The sequence below is a fragment of the Oryx dammah genome, unplaced genomic scaffold (genome assembly GCF_014754425.2).
Source record: "Oryx dammah isolate SB20612 unplaced genomic scaffold, SCBI_Odam_1.1 HiC_scaffold_27, whole genome shotgun sequence".
Taxonomy (NCBI): Eukaryota; Metazoa; Chordata; class Mammalia; order Artiodactyla; family Bovidae; genus Oryx; species Oryx dammah.
The window spans coordinates 8,965,215-8,980,549 of NW_024070211.1; the positions used below are offsets into that span (position 1 = coordinate 8,965,215).

General features: G+C 51.6%; 1 protein-coding gene across 1 annotated transcript; it reads right to left on the bottom strand.

Moving 5' to 3' along the window:
* Positions 1-31: 31 nt before the first annotated feature.
* SLC30A2 (solute carrier family 30 member 2) lies at positions 32-8,965 on the bottom strand. Its single transcript, XM_040228989.1, has 9 exons — positions 8,948-8,965; positions 8,222-8,640; positions 7,205-7,419; positions 6,110-6,256; positions 5,283-5,436; positions 4,323-4,497; positions 3,477-3,582; positions 2,030-2,164; positions 32-1,542 (listed from the first exon to the last, which is right to left on the bottom strand). Exons 1-9 carry the CDS (start codon positions 8,963-8,965, stop codon positions 1,397-1,399), a joined length of 1,515 nt encoding a protein of 504 aa, XP_040084923.1. The 3' UTR covers positions 32-1,396.
* Between the last annotated feature and the right edge of the window lie 6,370 nt (positions 8,966-15,335).

Below are 15,335 nucleotides of genomic sequence, written 5' to 3' on the forward strand. Positions count from 1 at the left end.
ATCCAAGCCAACACAACTTCCCCCCGATTTTAAGGGGCTGAAGAACCTGCAGATAGAATGAGATCACAGGCAACCCTGAATGGGAGTGCTGAAAAGGCACAAAGAGGTCATTTCACTGATGGGAAGAGAGAGGCTCAGAGGGGAAGGTGAGAGTGACCAGCCCCTCCTGCTCCCACCATAGGTCAGAACAGGGTCAAGACAAACCCAATGCTGCCCCAGGAGGCTGGGAGCGCACCTGGCTCCTCTGGCCATCCTTCCAGAATGATGAGAAAAGGAGCCACTCTTCCACAACCACCATGTGCTCAAACCACCACTTTGGCTCCAAGCCTCACAACAACCCTGTGAGGTGGGTGTCCACGTTCTCAGTCTACAGATGAGACAGGCCCTGACCCGCCTGAGGACAGAGACAGACCATTAGATCAGGGCCGTGTGCCGCCTGGGCATGCACCTCCTCTGCGACACAGACTGGGCACACGTCCCTCCACTTCATCGCGGAAGCACGAGCCACCTTCTAATTCAGGAAGCCGGGGGCTCCTGTTTGGGTTGTGCCTGCTTTGTCGTCCATCCCCAAGTTCTGAGCAGGCCAGGACATGCTGGCAACAGAGCTGGCCCAACCATATCTGACGTCAGGCTCCTTGACCCCAGGACACGATCAGAGCAAGAGGGGTGGCCGGGGAGCTCTGGGGCTCCGCCCACCTCCACCTCTCATGCCAGGGCACCTTTGCATTGGCACAGCTTCTTGGGTGAGGGCGGGATAAGGAAAGAGGAACCCAGCAGGTCCTTACCTAGTCAGAAGCCCCCTCCCTCCAGGAAAAGGAAATGTGAAATGAAATCAAAGTGAAATGATTCAGGCACAGATCAGCCTCAGGTGCCCCCTGGATCCTGATTTCTGGGGCCTATGGCCTCCTTAAAGCATACTGTCGGAGGCATAGGAAGGGGGCTCGGTTCGCAGAGCTGCTTTGCAGATGCATAAGGCAGAGGCCAGACAGACCGAAAATGGGGAGTTAGGCAGGCAGGTGAGGAGACAACGAGGCCGGTCTCCCCTCTGTCACCTCTCTCTGTGCCTCACTGCCTTTCCAGAGGCTGGTAGTTGGGTGGCATTAGCTGAGGACTAGGCCCGAACTCTGCCCCGCCGGAGGAGCGCGGTCACACCAGCTCCATACCTGCCGGGTTCCCCTCCTGGGTCTGGCAGTAGTCAGATGAGGGAGGCAAGGGAGGACCCCATTCCTGGACAAGGCCCCTTGTCACTGAACATGGAGCAGCGGTCAGGAGAAGGACCTGGTTCATAACCCAGCCAGGGCAGGCAAAGACCTGGCTGAGCCTGGGGGTCGGCGGGGGACACTCAATCCAGCCATCGGCAGGCCTGTCCCCGCCCTGTTGATGCCTGGTCAAGTGGTCAGTCCGAGGGGCCCCGGCATGACTGACAGTCCTTCATGTCCTCAGAGTAGTCCTCGATCTGGATGGTCATGGTGTGGAAGTGGAACATCCCCTGCAGGCGGTCACTGGCTGCCTTCAGCACAGCCTGGGCATCTGCATTCTCAGCTGGGGGCCGAGAAGACACGTGGTGGGAGAGGGGAGGCACCAGAGAACCAATTACTCACTCTTGGGCCCTTAGGAGCGAATAGGAGGCAAGTCTCAAGTCCTAGCCCCAGCAGAACAAGATAGGGGGCCGTGAACATCAAGAAACCCCCAGACTCACTCCCGTACCAGGCAACCGTCTGGTTCCCACACCTGGCACACAACCCTGAAAGGGCCGGAAAAGCTCTGGCTTAAAGGCTCGGAGTCTTTCCTCTGCCACTTACTAGCTGTAAAAGCCTGGGCGAGTGCCTTTACCAACTCCCACCCCTATAGTTTCTTCATCTATAAATGGGACCTTGATGATCAAATAAATAACAGATGCCCAGTACTCAGCATGGGGTCAGATCCAAAGCGCCGGCACTGTGAGCACCCGGTGTATCTGGGCAGGTCGGGCAGGGATGGCCCCGGGGTCCCCGGCTGCCTCTCTTGCATGAATGCCCTCACCACTCACCGATAGCGATGTGGACAGACAGGATAGGCTGGGCCACGGTCAGCGCCCAGATGTGCAGGCTGTGCAAGGCTTCCACGCCCTCCACGGACAGCAGCAGATTCTGCACAGCTGTGAAGTCCACGCCCTTGGGGGTCCCTGAGGACGACAGGGACAGGGGCTGAAGGACAGGGCTGCCTCCCACCCACGCTGCTTCCTGCTCCTCACACAGCGCCTCACGCAGACCTCCGTGGCCAGCAGAGCTGAGGTCGCCCCTGCCCCCCGAAACGAGCCCCATCATGTCACCCTGCTGTATTTTGCTCTTCATACTTGACACTGTCAGAAATGACCTTATTTGTTAGTTTCTTGCTATCTCCCTGTCTCAGATGGAAACTCTGTATGCGAGCAGGACAACTGTTTGGTTTATCACCCTATTAGTGCCTAGAACAGTGCCTCTTCCCCGAGTATATGTTTGATATAAAAATTTTTTTTAAGATAAAGAAGGCAACCCGGGGCTCCCTGCACCCCCATGTGGCATCCTTGTCATCATTTTTATCTGGGTCCGTCACATTCTTGGAGAAAATGCTCTGACCTGCAGCTGAACACTCAGACTGACCCCAAACCAGGATCCAGACTGAGTCCAACCACAGAGACGTATGGCCCCAGACCCTGGGCGCCAGAAAGCCAGGTAAATAGGTGTGGTAACTCGGGCAGACCATTCGCTACCACTAAGCACCCCTCAAAGCCCTGCCATGTCTTCCGAGGTGGGAGCGCCTCAGGAAAGAAGGCCTGAGCTGGAGTGGACTCAGTAGCGTGTCTTGTCCAACTCCGACTGTCTTTTTCTCATCCTCAGTCTGCACCCCCCAACACTGTGCAACGAGAAGCATAAGCCTCACTCCAAAAGGGAAGGCAAGTGGAGACTCAGGAAGCATATGAGGAAGGGCAGGAAGGCCAGGTGCTAAAGACACACCTGGAAGCCCCCAGACTTGGCAGGGAGGACACATCCCAGCAGGGAGGAGGCACCCTTGGGGGTAGAGGGATGGAAAGGACGACCCAGGGGACATTTCCAGAACAACCACACCTGAGGACCCTCCCTGCTCATTTTAAGACTAGCCTGGACCCCAGGAGGTTCTCCAGACCTTGCCCCCCCCACCATGTGCTGTGATGTACCCCCACAACCAACACACACACACACAGTGCATGCTCAGTCGTGTCTGACTCTTTGTGACCCCATTGACTGTAGCCCGCCAGCCTCCTCTGTCCGTGGGATTTCCCAAGCAAGAATACTGGAATGGGTTGCCAGTTTCTCCTCCACGGGACGCTTCCCAACCCAGGGATCAAACTGGTGTCTGCTCGATCTGCAGGCAGATGCTTTGCCCCTGAGCCACCTGGGAAGCCCACATGTACAGACTTGAACTTATCTTTGAGTTGGAAAATAAAGAGCAAAAAGGGAGCTCCAAGCTCAGGCTACCTTCCATCAGCACCAGGATCACGTCTCTCAGGATGGTCAAGGTTGTCCCCAGGACGAGGATGGAGAACAGGAAGGTGCAGATGGGGTCTATAAACTTGTACTCTGGCTACAAGGAAAAAGGAGAGGCAGAGCTGGGGGGTTACCAGCCAACACCTCAGCCTCCCTTCTCCCCTCCCACCTAGCAGTGAGTTAGGGAGAAGGGCTTTTTCTGCGGGGTGGGCATGAGCTTCACCCTGACCCTGCCTCCCCAGTTCTCTACCTTTTATTCTGTGTCCAGAAGGACAGGCAGGACGTACCACACTTCAGGATAAGACACCATGCCTTCCCACCCCTCCCTGCCCAAGAGGCTAAGCCACAGACAGAGCTAAATGCAATTTTAGGCACCATCTGGCCCAACATCCCAGCTTTATAGTTGGGGTAACAGAGGCTCAATTAGAGCAAGGGACTCCTTTACATCATGCAGCTAGCAAGGGGTGATCTAGGCTTCAAACCCAACACTGGGCTCCTTCCATTACACCCCACTGCCTCTATGTTTTGGGCAATGCCCAGGCTTCAGCAGCCTACAGTTCTGGATTTGAATCTGACTCTACAGCTTACCGGCTAAGTGATGCTGTGCAAGTCACTGAACCTTTCTGGGCTGCAGAAAACACCATCACCTCCCTTCAGGATTCTCACCAACATCAGAAGTGCTAATGCTTAGTGGGTGTTGGGTAAATGTTTCTTCCCTATCCCACCCTTCTGCCCAGAGCTGGGAGGGAGCTAGAAACTGGAAAGGGTCCTGTGCAGAGAGAAGCCCCCAGGTGACCTACATTCCCTCCCCTACTTCCCCCTGTCCCCAGCTCTAACCTTGAAGTATAAAATAAAGGCTGCCACCAAAACGCCCAAGCTCTGCAGAAAGTCTCCAATGACGTGGATAAAGGCAGCTCGGACACTGGGGCTTCCCTGCTCCTGGCTGGCGTTGTGGCCGTGCTCAGGGTTGTGGCTGTGTCCATGGCCAGACTGGTGAAGAATCAACCCCATTCTATGGGAGTGGAGACAAAGTCCAGGGGCTCGCTGAGGGAGCAGATGGAAGCTTCAAATTTGGCCAGGCAGAGGCCCCCATCAGGACTGACCTCCCTGTGGGGGTCAAAATCCCAACCCCCACCCGAGACTGCATGATCCCTTTGGCCACGGAAGGAGCCCAGCGAATGTGGCCTTGGTTCAGAGTTTTGCCAACGGGAGGAGGGGCTCAGCTCTATCCAATGCCAGGCTGAACCTGGGCACAAAGCTGCCCCAGTGCCAAACCTCAGAGCAGAAGGGCACTACAGAGGAGATCAAGATCCCCCCAACATGTCACAGAGGGTGAAGCTGAGGCCCAGAGAGGAAACTGGCTTGCCCAAGGCCACTGGGCAAGGGGGAGAGAACCCAAAATAGACACCCCTGCTCTACACAACTTACGTCTCAATGAGACCAGCTTCAGGCACATCAGATTGAAAAGGGCTTTGAGATTCTGTCCCTAGGGACCCCTGCTCCTGTAAGCATTAGACTCACCCTGCCCCGCAACAGGAAGGAAGCCTGTCTCTGGTTATTCAAGGACACATCGAGGGTGGGGACCTGATGCCGCCCCAGGTTTACAGTTCCTGATGGCCTGGCCCCAGGCCTCAGGCAGGTCCCAGGTGTTCCAGGCACCAGAGCTCAGCCCACGAGGGAGATTCTGATCCTGCAGCCATCCTGGTGTGGGGCATGCCCCCACCCACAACAAGAGCAGGCCGGCAAGTACGCCTGTGAGGAGGGGGAGGGTTCGCAGGGACCCCAGGCCACACTTACATGATGTTCACGACCACAGCACAGCCCGACGTGATCAGCATGGTCTCCTCCTTGATCTCATAGTCTCCAGAGATCAGCCTTTCCGCCGCCAAGTACACCAGCACCCCCGTCACAACCCAGATGGACAGCACAGAGAGCAGGGCACCCAGGATCTCTGAGGAAGAGCCCGGCCCCCAGTACCAATCTTAGCATGGGGCCCTGAGGCTAAGGAGCCCCCTCTCCCTCCCCACAAAATCTGAGCCTGGGTCCCATTGGAGGTATGGCTCTGCTGGAGGTACTATGGCTGGCACCTCACCCCACCACTCGTACACCTGAAAAGGTCAGAGCTAGAAGAAGCTCAAGACATCGTCTGGGACAACCTTTTCAATTGAAGCTGACTCATTAAATATACACCCATTGCTCAGCTGGCAAACTGAGGCTCTGAGGAACAGAGGCTGGGCCATCTCCCACCAAGAAGAGAATGACAATGCAGCCCAGAGATGAACTTCAGAAGGCTTTGCTGACCTCTCCCTGCCCCCCTAGAGCCAATCCATGGCGTTATGTGCAAAGTAAACGCCAACGTCGTTTATTCTTAAATAAATACAGCTTGCCCTCTCAGGAAGGTGGACTCTCCTTTCCTGCAGGGTGGGAACTCCCAGAGGACAGAGGACCAGGGCTCCCCCATCAGACTGGGAGCTCCCAAAGGACAAAAGTCATGGCTGACATCCTCTTCCCCCACCAAGTCACCCTCCTGGCTTTACGCAGGGACCCAGTGCACTCACCTAAGAACTTACATCTTAACCCACCCCCTCCCCCAACTCCACCCTCATCCCAACCAGGGCCCTCACCAGCTCGATGCCAACCGAAGTTCATGGCCTTGGTGGCTGGCCGGGAAGACATCCACAGGGAGAAGAGGCTGATAAGCATGCTGGCAAAGTCAGTGAGCAGGTGGGCTGCATCTGTCATGATCGCCAAGCTATGTGCCAGGTACCCACCTGCAGGACCAAAAGGAGGGAGGATCCTTATCGGCTCCCCAAAGAGCCAGTTTCCCAGAGTGTGTGTGCAGCAGGGAAACCATGAGCTCTGGAGAAAGACAAGGGATTCCAGACCTCTCCACCATTAGCTGTGTAACCATGAACAAGTGACTTCCTTTCTCCGAGCCTCGACTTCTAGCATCTGTGAAATGGGATTAGCAAAATCTACTTAGAGAATGAATGTGAAAATTGAGTTCAGATTGGGCCTGGAGAAGAATACCGCTGCGTTTAGACTCCCCACTTTCATGGCACCCTCGGCTCGGGTTCAATCTTTGGTCAGGGAACTAAGATTCCACAAGCCATGGACCAAAACAACCAAAAACAAAACAAAACAAAAAAAACCCAAAATGGGCTTGGAAAGCATTGTAGGTACTCAATAAATGCTGTTTTCTTCTAGCATTCAGGTCTTTCCTGACCTACTAGTTTTGTGCGATCTCGGACAAGTTACTTAACCTTATGATGCCTCAGTTTCATCATAAAAATGAGACTATCAGGACCCATGACAGCACGAGATTGTTGTGAGGATTGCATGAGACAGTGTGCGTGTAAGAGGTTTAGCATGGTGTGAGTGAGTGACAGTCACTCAGTCATGTCTGACTCTTTGCAATCCCCTGGACTGTAGTCTACTAGGCTCCTCTGTCCATGGGATTCTCAGGCAAGAATACTGGAGTGGGTTGCCATTTCCTTCTCCAGGGGATCTTCCCCACCCGGAGATGGAACCCTGGTCTCCTGCACTGCAGGCAGCCCCTTTACCCTCTGAGCCACCAGGGAAGCCTACTATTAGCATGGCAAGCATACAGTAAATGGGACTGTTAGTATTAATACTACAGGAACATTCAGGAGAAAAGCCTTTTAGATCATCCAGACTACCCATGTGCCAATTTCATTGAATTAGCCCAGAGTTCTTACCAATGACTTCCCCAATCATGAACAACAGGCAGAAGGCAGAAGCCACACAGAGCTGGTGCCAGGCCCTCTTCTTGGGATCACCGTGACTGCCAGGACCCTTCTGGGAATGGCAGTAATGACTGCTCTGGGGAGCCAGCTCAGTGGGCTGCAAGGCCAGGCCAGGTGAAGACGGAGGGATGCCGCTGGTCCCATCCTGCCACAGAGTTGTGTAAGTCCTGTCCAGAGAGGAAGGGTGAGGGGAGATTCAGCTGAAATGGGAGCAAGGAGGGCTGACTCTAGTCTTACCTCTCTGCGGGGCCTGTGCATTCCCCTGTGCCCGTTTGGAAAAAGAGTTAAGGATATACTCCAAGCTCGACAAACTCTAAGGAGTGACCAGAAGCCCCTCCTTGCAGGAGGGTGCTGGAGAATGACCAGTCCTGGAGTCTTGGCTCCGTGTGTTTCCTCCTCCTCCATCCCTCCCAGGGCTTGGAGGAGGTAAAGACCTTGGGAACTAGCCGGGGGCGGGGGGTGGGGGGCCCGCGGGGGTTGCTGGGCTGGGCCGGTGCAGCGGAGCGCGGAGAAGGATCAGAGCTCATGCTAAAGGAAGACAGCAGCTCGCCCCTTCACAAGGACTTGGAGACACCCGGCTTTCCAGGGCGGGGCGGTCCTCGCGCTAAGTGCCAGCCCCCAGGCGGAGCTCCAGGCACGCACTCCCCCACCAATCCGCAGGGGTCAGAATCTGTGCTCTGCTGCGAGGAAGGACTGGTCCCTGTGCTCAGCCTCAATTTCCCCTTTCCTCCACCTCCCCCCCACCCACCCTGTCGGGGTTGGGGGGGGGTGGTCCCAGATCGAGCCGTCGCCAAAACCAACCACTGCCAGTATGGCAGACGGGAAGATGGGGCTGAGGCCACTGAAATTCCCTCCCCTCCCCAGGTTCTCCTTACCCAACTGCAAGCTTGGTGTCCAACAGATGCATCCTCTCTCCCGCTTTCATGCGGCCCCGCGCGCCCTGCCACGTGCTCCCTGGAGTCGCGCTACCGGCCACCCGCCCTGCCGCGAGTCCGCTCCCGCCTAGACCACGCAGGGGCCGCCGAGGGGTCGTCCCGCTGTCCGCTACCGCTGCTGCCCCCACGACGCCGGCAGCTGCGCCCCGCGCCCGCTGGCTTTATCAAGTCCCCGCTTCCCCGTGTGAAGCGGCGCGTCGTGCGCAAAAGCCCGCAGGGAAGGGGGAGGGTGTAGCTGGCTGCAAAGGGCCCGGGCGCTGACCCCAGCACCCGGGCCCCGGAGCCCGAGGAGCCCACCTGGCCTAAGTCGGAAAGCCTAACCGCCTCCGCCCAGCCCTGCTGCTGCTTGCTGTTTCTGCCTCTACTGCGCCCACTTGCCCCCCGCGCGAGGCTGGCTGCCTCCGGCCGGGAAGTTCTCGGGACACCGGCTTGTTGAAATCGGCTTTGAGTCGCCTGAGAGCAGGAATGTGGCTCCTAGACTCAGAATAAAGGGCTCCTGAGGCTGAGGTTGTTGTCTTCCTCCTCGGGAAACCCGTGATCGGTTTCCACCTTCCGGCTGCAGGCGTCCGAGGCCCCCCAAGTTCTGCGCAGGCTAGGGGGCTCCTGGGGGCGGGGTGTGCCTGCACTCAGTCTGGGACAGTAGCCTTCCTGACTGACCCTCCTCGTCGCTCTAGCAGCACCAGTTTCTCCCCTTCTGGGCTCCGATTAAAATCTGGGGTGACCGGCTGTATCTCCACCGCTACATGGAGCAGGGTCTCACTTCAGCCCCAGTCGCCATCTGGACTGAGCTGACACCGTCACCGGCACAGCAGCGATTCTCCACTGCCCCAGGGCAGTTCCCAGGAGCCACGCGTGGTCTTCGGCCGAGAAACCCCTGCTAGCTCTTCCTGCCGGGATCCACTGGGATTGGATGTGTGTTTTGTGCAGGTCTCAGTTTATCGATCCAGTTGAAGTTTCAAACTGCCCCAGGCTCAGCTCAGATTAATCTTATAATTTGCTTGAGGGCAAAGTGAAGTGAAGTGCAGTTGCTCAGTCGTATCCGACTCTTTGCGACCCCGTCGACTGTAGCCTACCAGGCTCCTCTGTCCATGGGATTTTCCAGGCAATAGTCCTGGAGTGGATTGCCATTTCCTCCTCCAGGGGATCTTCCCAACCCAGGGATCGAACCTGGATCTCCTGCATTGTAGACAGATGCTTTACCGTCTGAGCCAAATGTAAAGTACATTGTAAATTCTCAATATATGAAATTTACAAATTGGATCCAGACACATGTATTCATTTTATTTAAAAAGAAAGTTTATGCCAGGTTTCCCTTAAATTAATACTTTCCTAGTACTCATTTTAATTGATTTGCAAGAGTTTAACTAATTAGTTAAGACTGTGATAGATGGAAAAGCCGCTTCATTTGTACTCTGTACCTGTCTCCTTCAGAGATCCCCAGAAGTCCTATGCAAATGACCTGGCAGTTCGGACACCTCAGCAATTTTATTCTAAACATGTTGATATCCCAATAAAGAAGGCTTCCCAGGTGGCGCTAGAGGTAAACCACCCACCTGCCAATGCAGGAGAGAGAAGAGATTTAGATTTAATCCCTGGGTGGGGAAGAGCCCTTGGAGGGGGTCATGGCAACCCACTCCAGTATTCTTGCCTGGAGAATCTCATGGAGAGAGAAGTCCGGTGGGCTATAGTCCATGGGATTGCAAAGAGTCAAACAGGACTGAAGCGACTTAGCACAGCACAGGTGGTTAAAATACACATGTAATGAAAATTTGCTAATGACCTCCGATTCTTGGGTCTTGTTTTTCACAGCAAAAAAAAAAAAGCTCATATATATTCTGGCTCCTCCCTCACCTCTTCAGAGCAGTTCCTTTGTAAAGTCACCAAATAAAACTGAACTCACACATTTTCTGTCATGCATTTTTTTTCTGTTAACACCTGTGTGTGTGTGTTTTAGTCACTCAATCATGTCTGACTCTTTGCGACCCGCAAGGACTGTATTCTACCAGGCTCCTCTGTCCTCAGAATTCTCCAGGCAAGCATACTGGAGTGGGTCACCATTTCCTCCTCCAGGGGATCTTACCAACCCAGGGATCGAACCTGGGTCTCCTGCATTGCAGGCAGATGCTTTACTGTCTAAGCCACCAGGGAAGCTCATCAACATTCCACAAAGAATCTGATTCTGTAGGTCTGGGAAGGGGGTCTGGGAATCTATATTTTCAAACTCCTGTGTTTAATTCTATCATGAAATTATTGTTCTTTTAAATGATATGTTCTTGTTGTTCAGTTGCCCGGTCGTGTCCAACTCTTTGCAACCCCAATGGATTGCAGCACACCAGGCCTCCTTGTCCCTCACCATCTCCCGAAGTTTGCCCAAGTTCATGTCCATTGCATCCGTGATACCATCCAGCCTTATCATCCTCTGATGCCCTCTTCTCCTTCTGCCCTCAATCTTTCCCAGAATCAGGGACTTTTCCAATGTTCACATCAGATGACCAAAATACTGGAGCTTCAGCTTCAGTTCTTCCAACAAATATTCAGGGTTGATTTCCCTTAAGATTGACTGATTTGATCTCCTTGCTGTCCAGGGGATTTCCAGGAGCCTTCTCCCACACCACAGTTCGAAGGTATCAATTCTTTGGTGCTCTGCCTTCTTTACCGTTCAGCTCTCACAACTATACATGACCACTGGGAAGACCATAGCCTTGACTATACAGACCTTCGTCAGCAGAGTAATGTCTCTGCTTCTCAGCACAGTCTAAGTTTGTCATAGCTTTCCTGCCAACAAGCAATCGTCTTCTGATTTCATGGCTGTAGTCACCATCCACAGTGATCTTAGAGCCCAAGAAGAGGAAATCTGTCACTACTTCCACCTTTTCCTCCTCTATTTCCCATGCAGTAATGGGGCCAGATGCCATGATCTTAGTTTTTTTTAATATTTAATTTTAAGCCAGCTCTTTCACTCTCCTTCACCCTCATTGTGGGGCCCTAAATAGGAAACCTTAAAAAAGAAGGGCTAGCTTTGCGGTTTAGAGCTAAGATGGCGCCTGGCGGAAGAGATGAGGGCGCGGCCTAAGTTGTCTGTCAAAACTTTTGATTGGCTCTCTTGATTTCTGTGCACTTAGATAGCACGTGATCACCATAGACTCCTGTTATAATGATGGCACATGATGATTTGACCTTTAATGTGATTGGTGCACCTATGGAAAGTCCCTCACAAACCCCTCCCTGCTTGCCTTTAAAAACCAAGAGCTTACAACAATAAACCGGAACTGCTTAGACAGAACCCCTGTCGCGTCTGATTGTCTCTCGCTCGCCGAGGGGCTGGGTTGGTGGACAGCAGGCTCACCTCTCCTGGGGACCCCTCGGCTTTGCTGAGGGAAGTTCCACTGCCTCTCTCTTTCTGCGGAGCGCCCCCCGCACCTCATCAAGAGGCTCTTTAGTTCCTCTTCGATATCTGCCATTAGAGTGGTATTATGCACGTATCTGAGGTTGTTGATGTTTCTCCTGCCTATCTTGACTCCAGCTTGTTACTCATTTCTCATGATGTGCTCAGTGTACGGATTAACCAAACAGGGTGACAGCAGACAGCCCTGTCATACCCCTTTCTCAATCTTGAACCAATCAGTTGTTCCATACAGGATTCTAACTGTTGCTTCTTGACCCGCGTACAGGTTTCTTAGGAAACAGGTGAGATGGTCTAGTATTCCCATCACTCGAACAGCTTTCCACAGTTTATTATGATACACACAGTCAAAGGCTTTAGCATAACTGATGAAACAGGTAGATGTTTTCCTGGTATTCCCTAGCTTTCTCTGAGATCCAGTGAATGTTGGCAATTTGACCCCCAGTTCCTCTTCCTTTTCTAAAGCCAGCTTGGACATCTGGAAGTTGTTGGTTCGCATAATGCTGAAGCCTAGCATGCAAGATTTTAAGCGTGACCTTACTAGCATGGGAGATGAGTATGATTGTCTGATGGCTAGCACTTTCTTTTGTACTACCCTTCTTGGGAATTGGGGTGAGGTTTGACCTTTTCTAGTCCTGAGGCCACTGCTGGGTCTTCCAGATTTGCTGACATATTGGATGCAACACCTTGATGACCTTATCCTTTAGGATTTTGAATAGTTCTCCTGGAATTCTGTTGCATACACTAGCTTTATTAAGAGCAGCGTTTCCTAAGGCCCACTTGACTTTGCTATCCAGAATGTCTCGCTCTGGATGACTGACCACACCATCGTAGAAATCCGGTTCATTAAGGTCTTTTTTTGCACAGTTCTTCTGTGTATTCTTTCCATCTCTTCTTGATCTCTTCAGTGTCTACTAGGTCTCTCGTTTCTTTCCTTTATTGTGCCCATCTTGAGCGAAATATTCCTTGAAATCTCCAATCACTTCTTTCTTTAGCTATTTGTATGGTATATTTTTAATGGTATGATGATTATGATTTTGAAAAGAACCTTTATCTAACGGGTTACATGATACCTGGAATTTGCCTTAAAACAATCACAGTGAGCAGAAGGAGTAATGATAGAGAAGAAACAAGTACGTCAGTAACTACTGAAAGTGAGCAATGAGTAAGGAAGGTATCTTATACTATCCCCTGTACTTTTCTGTACATTTGAAATTTCCCAGAATTAAAGGTTTAGGGAAAAATAAACCTCTGGCGATTCTAATGCAGCCACCAAAACTGTATTCAAGATTTACGGAGTAACCCCTTTGAAGCCGATTTCTTTGCAGCATGATCTTAAAAGAAACTTGTTGATCAGGAAGACTTCATACCACCTTTGGGTGTTTCGGTTTGCAAGTGCCCTTTGTGTGGCAACTAGAGATTCCCTTGTTTGCAATATCAGATATCTCCCTGGAATTCACATTTCTGATTACAGAGCCTTGATTGCCCGCCCCCCTCCCTCTGATAAGTGACAAGGTAGTGGATAGATATACTTATCTCACAGATCATGTGTGAGAACTCTGGGGAACTCTGGAGGTAGAATGTGGACTGGTTGTAACACTGATTTTTGTGATTTCAAGGAGAAGAAAACTTCTCTCTGTCTGGCCTCAAATTCCTTCAGGCTTCTATAGGAGGATATTTTAGGACTATGAAAAAAAAGTGTGGGGTTTTCAAAAAAAGGTAGTAGCTACATCCAAGCAGGAAAAGGCAGACACACAAAGAGTCCCTAGGGGTTGGTAATTTTTTTTTCTTTTATTCTATTTTTTTTCTTTAATTGAAGTGCAATTGATTTACAGTGTTTCAGACATATAGCAAAGTGATTCAGTTAAACATACAATATTCTTTTTCCTGATCTGCTAAGTAGCAGCACCAGATTTCAGTATATAATAGTTTATATAACTCTGAAATTAGTTCTGTGCACTTGTGTGTGGTTTTTGTTGTTGTTAAATATTTAATTTATTTATTTGATAGCACCAGGTCTTAGCTGTGGAACACGGGATCTTCAGTAGAGTGTGGGATATAGTTCCCCAACCAGGGATTGAACCATGATCCCCTGCATTGGAAACGCAGAGTCTTAGCCACTGGACCACCAGGGAATCCCTTTTGTATGTAATATGTAACACTTTTTTTTTTTTAACTCTTGCTTCAGAACTTGAAAAAAACTGGAAATAAAAGCAAAATTTGATTCCCTGAAATTCACAGGGATCAAGTTAGCCTTGGAAAAATTTCCAGAAGTGAAAATGGGCAGAGGTGGAGAAGGAAATGGGACTCCACTCCAGTACTCTTGCCTGGAGAATCCCATGGACGGAGGAGCCTGGTAGGCTGCAGTCCATGGGGTTGCTAAGAATCGGACACGACTGAGCGACTTCACTTTCACTTTTCACTTTCATGCATTGGAGAAGGAAATGGCAACCCACTCCAGTGTTCTTGCCTGGAGAATCCCAGGGACGGGGGAGCCTGGTGGGCTGCTGTCTATGGGGTCACACAGAGTCAGACACAACTGAAGTGACTTAGCAGTGAGGGTTTAAAGCATTTTCATAAAGTTGAATTACTCAGAAGGGCTAGTTCTGGAGGATGTCACATGAATGAGTAAGCTGGGAAATGCTGGGTTCAATGTTCAATCCGCCAAAAAACATTCAGATCAGTTCAGTTCAGTTCAGTTCAGTTGCTCAGTTGTGTCCAACTCTTTGTGACCCCATGGACTGCAGCATGCCAGACCTCCCTGTCCATCACCAACTCCCGGAGTTTACTCAAACTAATGTCCATCGAATCAGTGATGCCATTCAACCATCTCATCCTCTGTCCTTCCCTTCTCCTCCTGCCCTCAATCTTTCCCAGCATCAGGATCTTTTCAAATGAGTCAATTCTTCGCATCAGGTGGCCAAAGTGTTGGAGTTTCAGCTTCAACATCAGACCTTCCAATAAATATTCAGGACTGATTTCCTTTAAGATGGAATATCCTAAAACATAAGAGCTTTAAAGATCAGGTGGTATTCCGAACACCATGAACTTTATGGCAGGACTGCACAGAGCCCTTAAGTTGCTACTGAGTTCTGAATGTCAAAAAGGGTGGGACGGACTCTGCAGAGTTCCTCAAATTCCTAAATCTTAAGGATCTCAAATCCAGTTGACGCACCTCCATTGGACTGACTCTGCCTCACCTCTCTCCCAGCCCCTTGTTCCTGGAGAGCCTGATATTGCTTCAGCCACGGTCATCATCCTATGCCCTAGCATAGGTGGCTGGCTTGGCCTTCCCTGGAGTAAGTCTGGGCTCCAGCAGAGCCTCCGTGGTGACCACCATGGTGGGGGCAGCAGCTGCTCTAGCCTTCTGACCATAAGCCCTGTCAGATTTTGTTTTATTTTCTTTTTTGTAAAGCAAGTGCCTGACTTAAGCTCTGATTGCCATCCATTTTAAAAGAGGCAACCACTTTAAGGGGCATATGTCTAGCAAACACCTTGGGCGCCCCTCCCCAGTGAGATTCCTCTGTTTTCGCAATCTTAGTTGATTTGGCTAACTGACAATTTGGGTCACTAGCTTTTTTTTTCTCTCTTCCCACGCTTTAAAATCCCACGCTTATGCTTTAAATTCATCAATAAAGAGTGAGCCTTCAAAACTCTAGGCCCCCACCCTCAACCCCAATAGAAGCAGAAGACAGGCCCATGCTTTATCCCTCCCTCTCTCCACCTGTGAACTCACTGTGTGGTA

Bases quoted from the DNA above. Each gene is read 5' to 3' on its own strand.
- SLC30A2 (XM_040228989.1), bottom strand. The intron at 4,498-5,282 runs GTAAGTGTGGCC...CCACTCCCATAG, and splicing joins GCTGTGGTCGTGAACATCAT to AATGGGGTTGATTCTTCACC. The intron at 2,165-3,476 runs GTAGCCTGAGCT...TGTCGTCCTCAG, and splicing joins GATCCTGGTGCTGATGGAAG to GGACCCCCAAGGGCGTGGAC.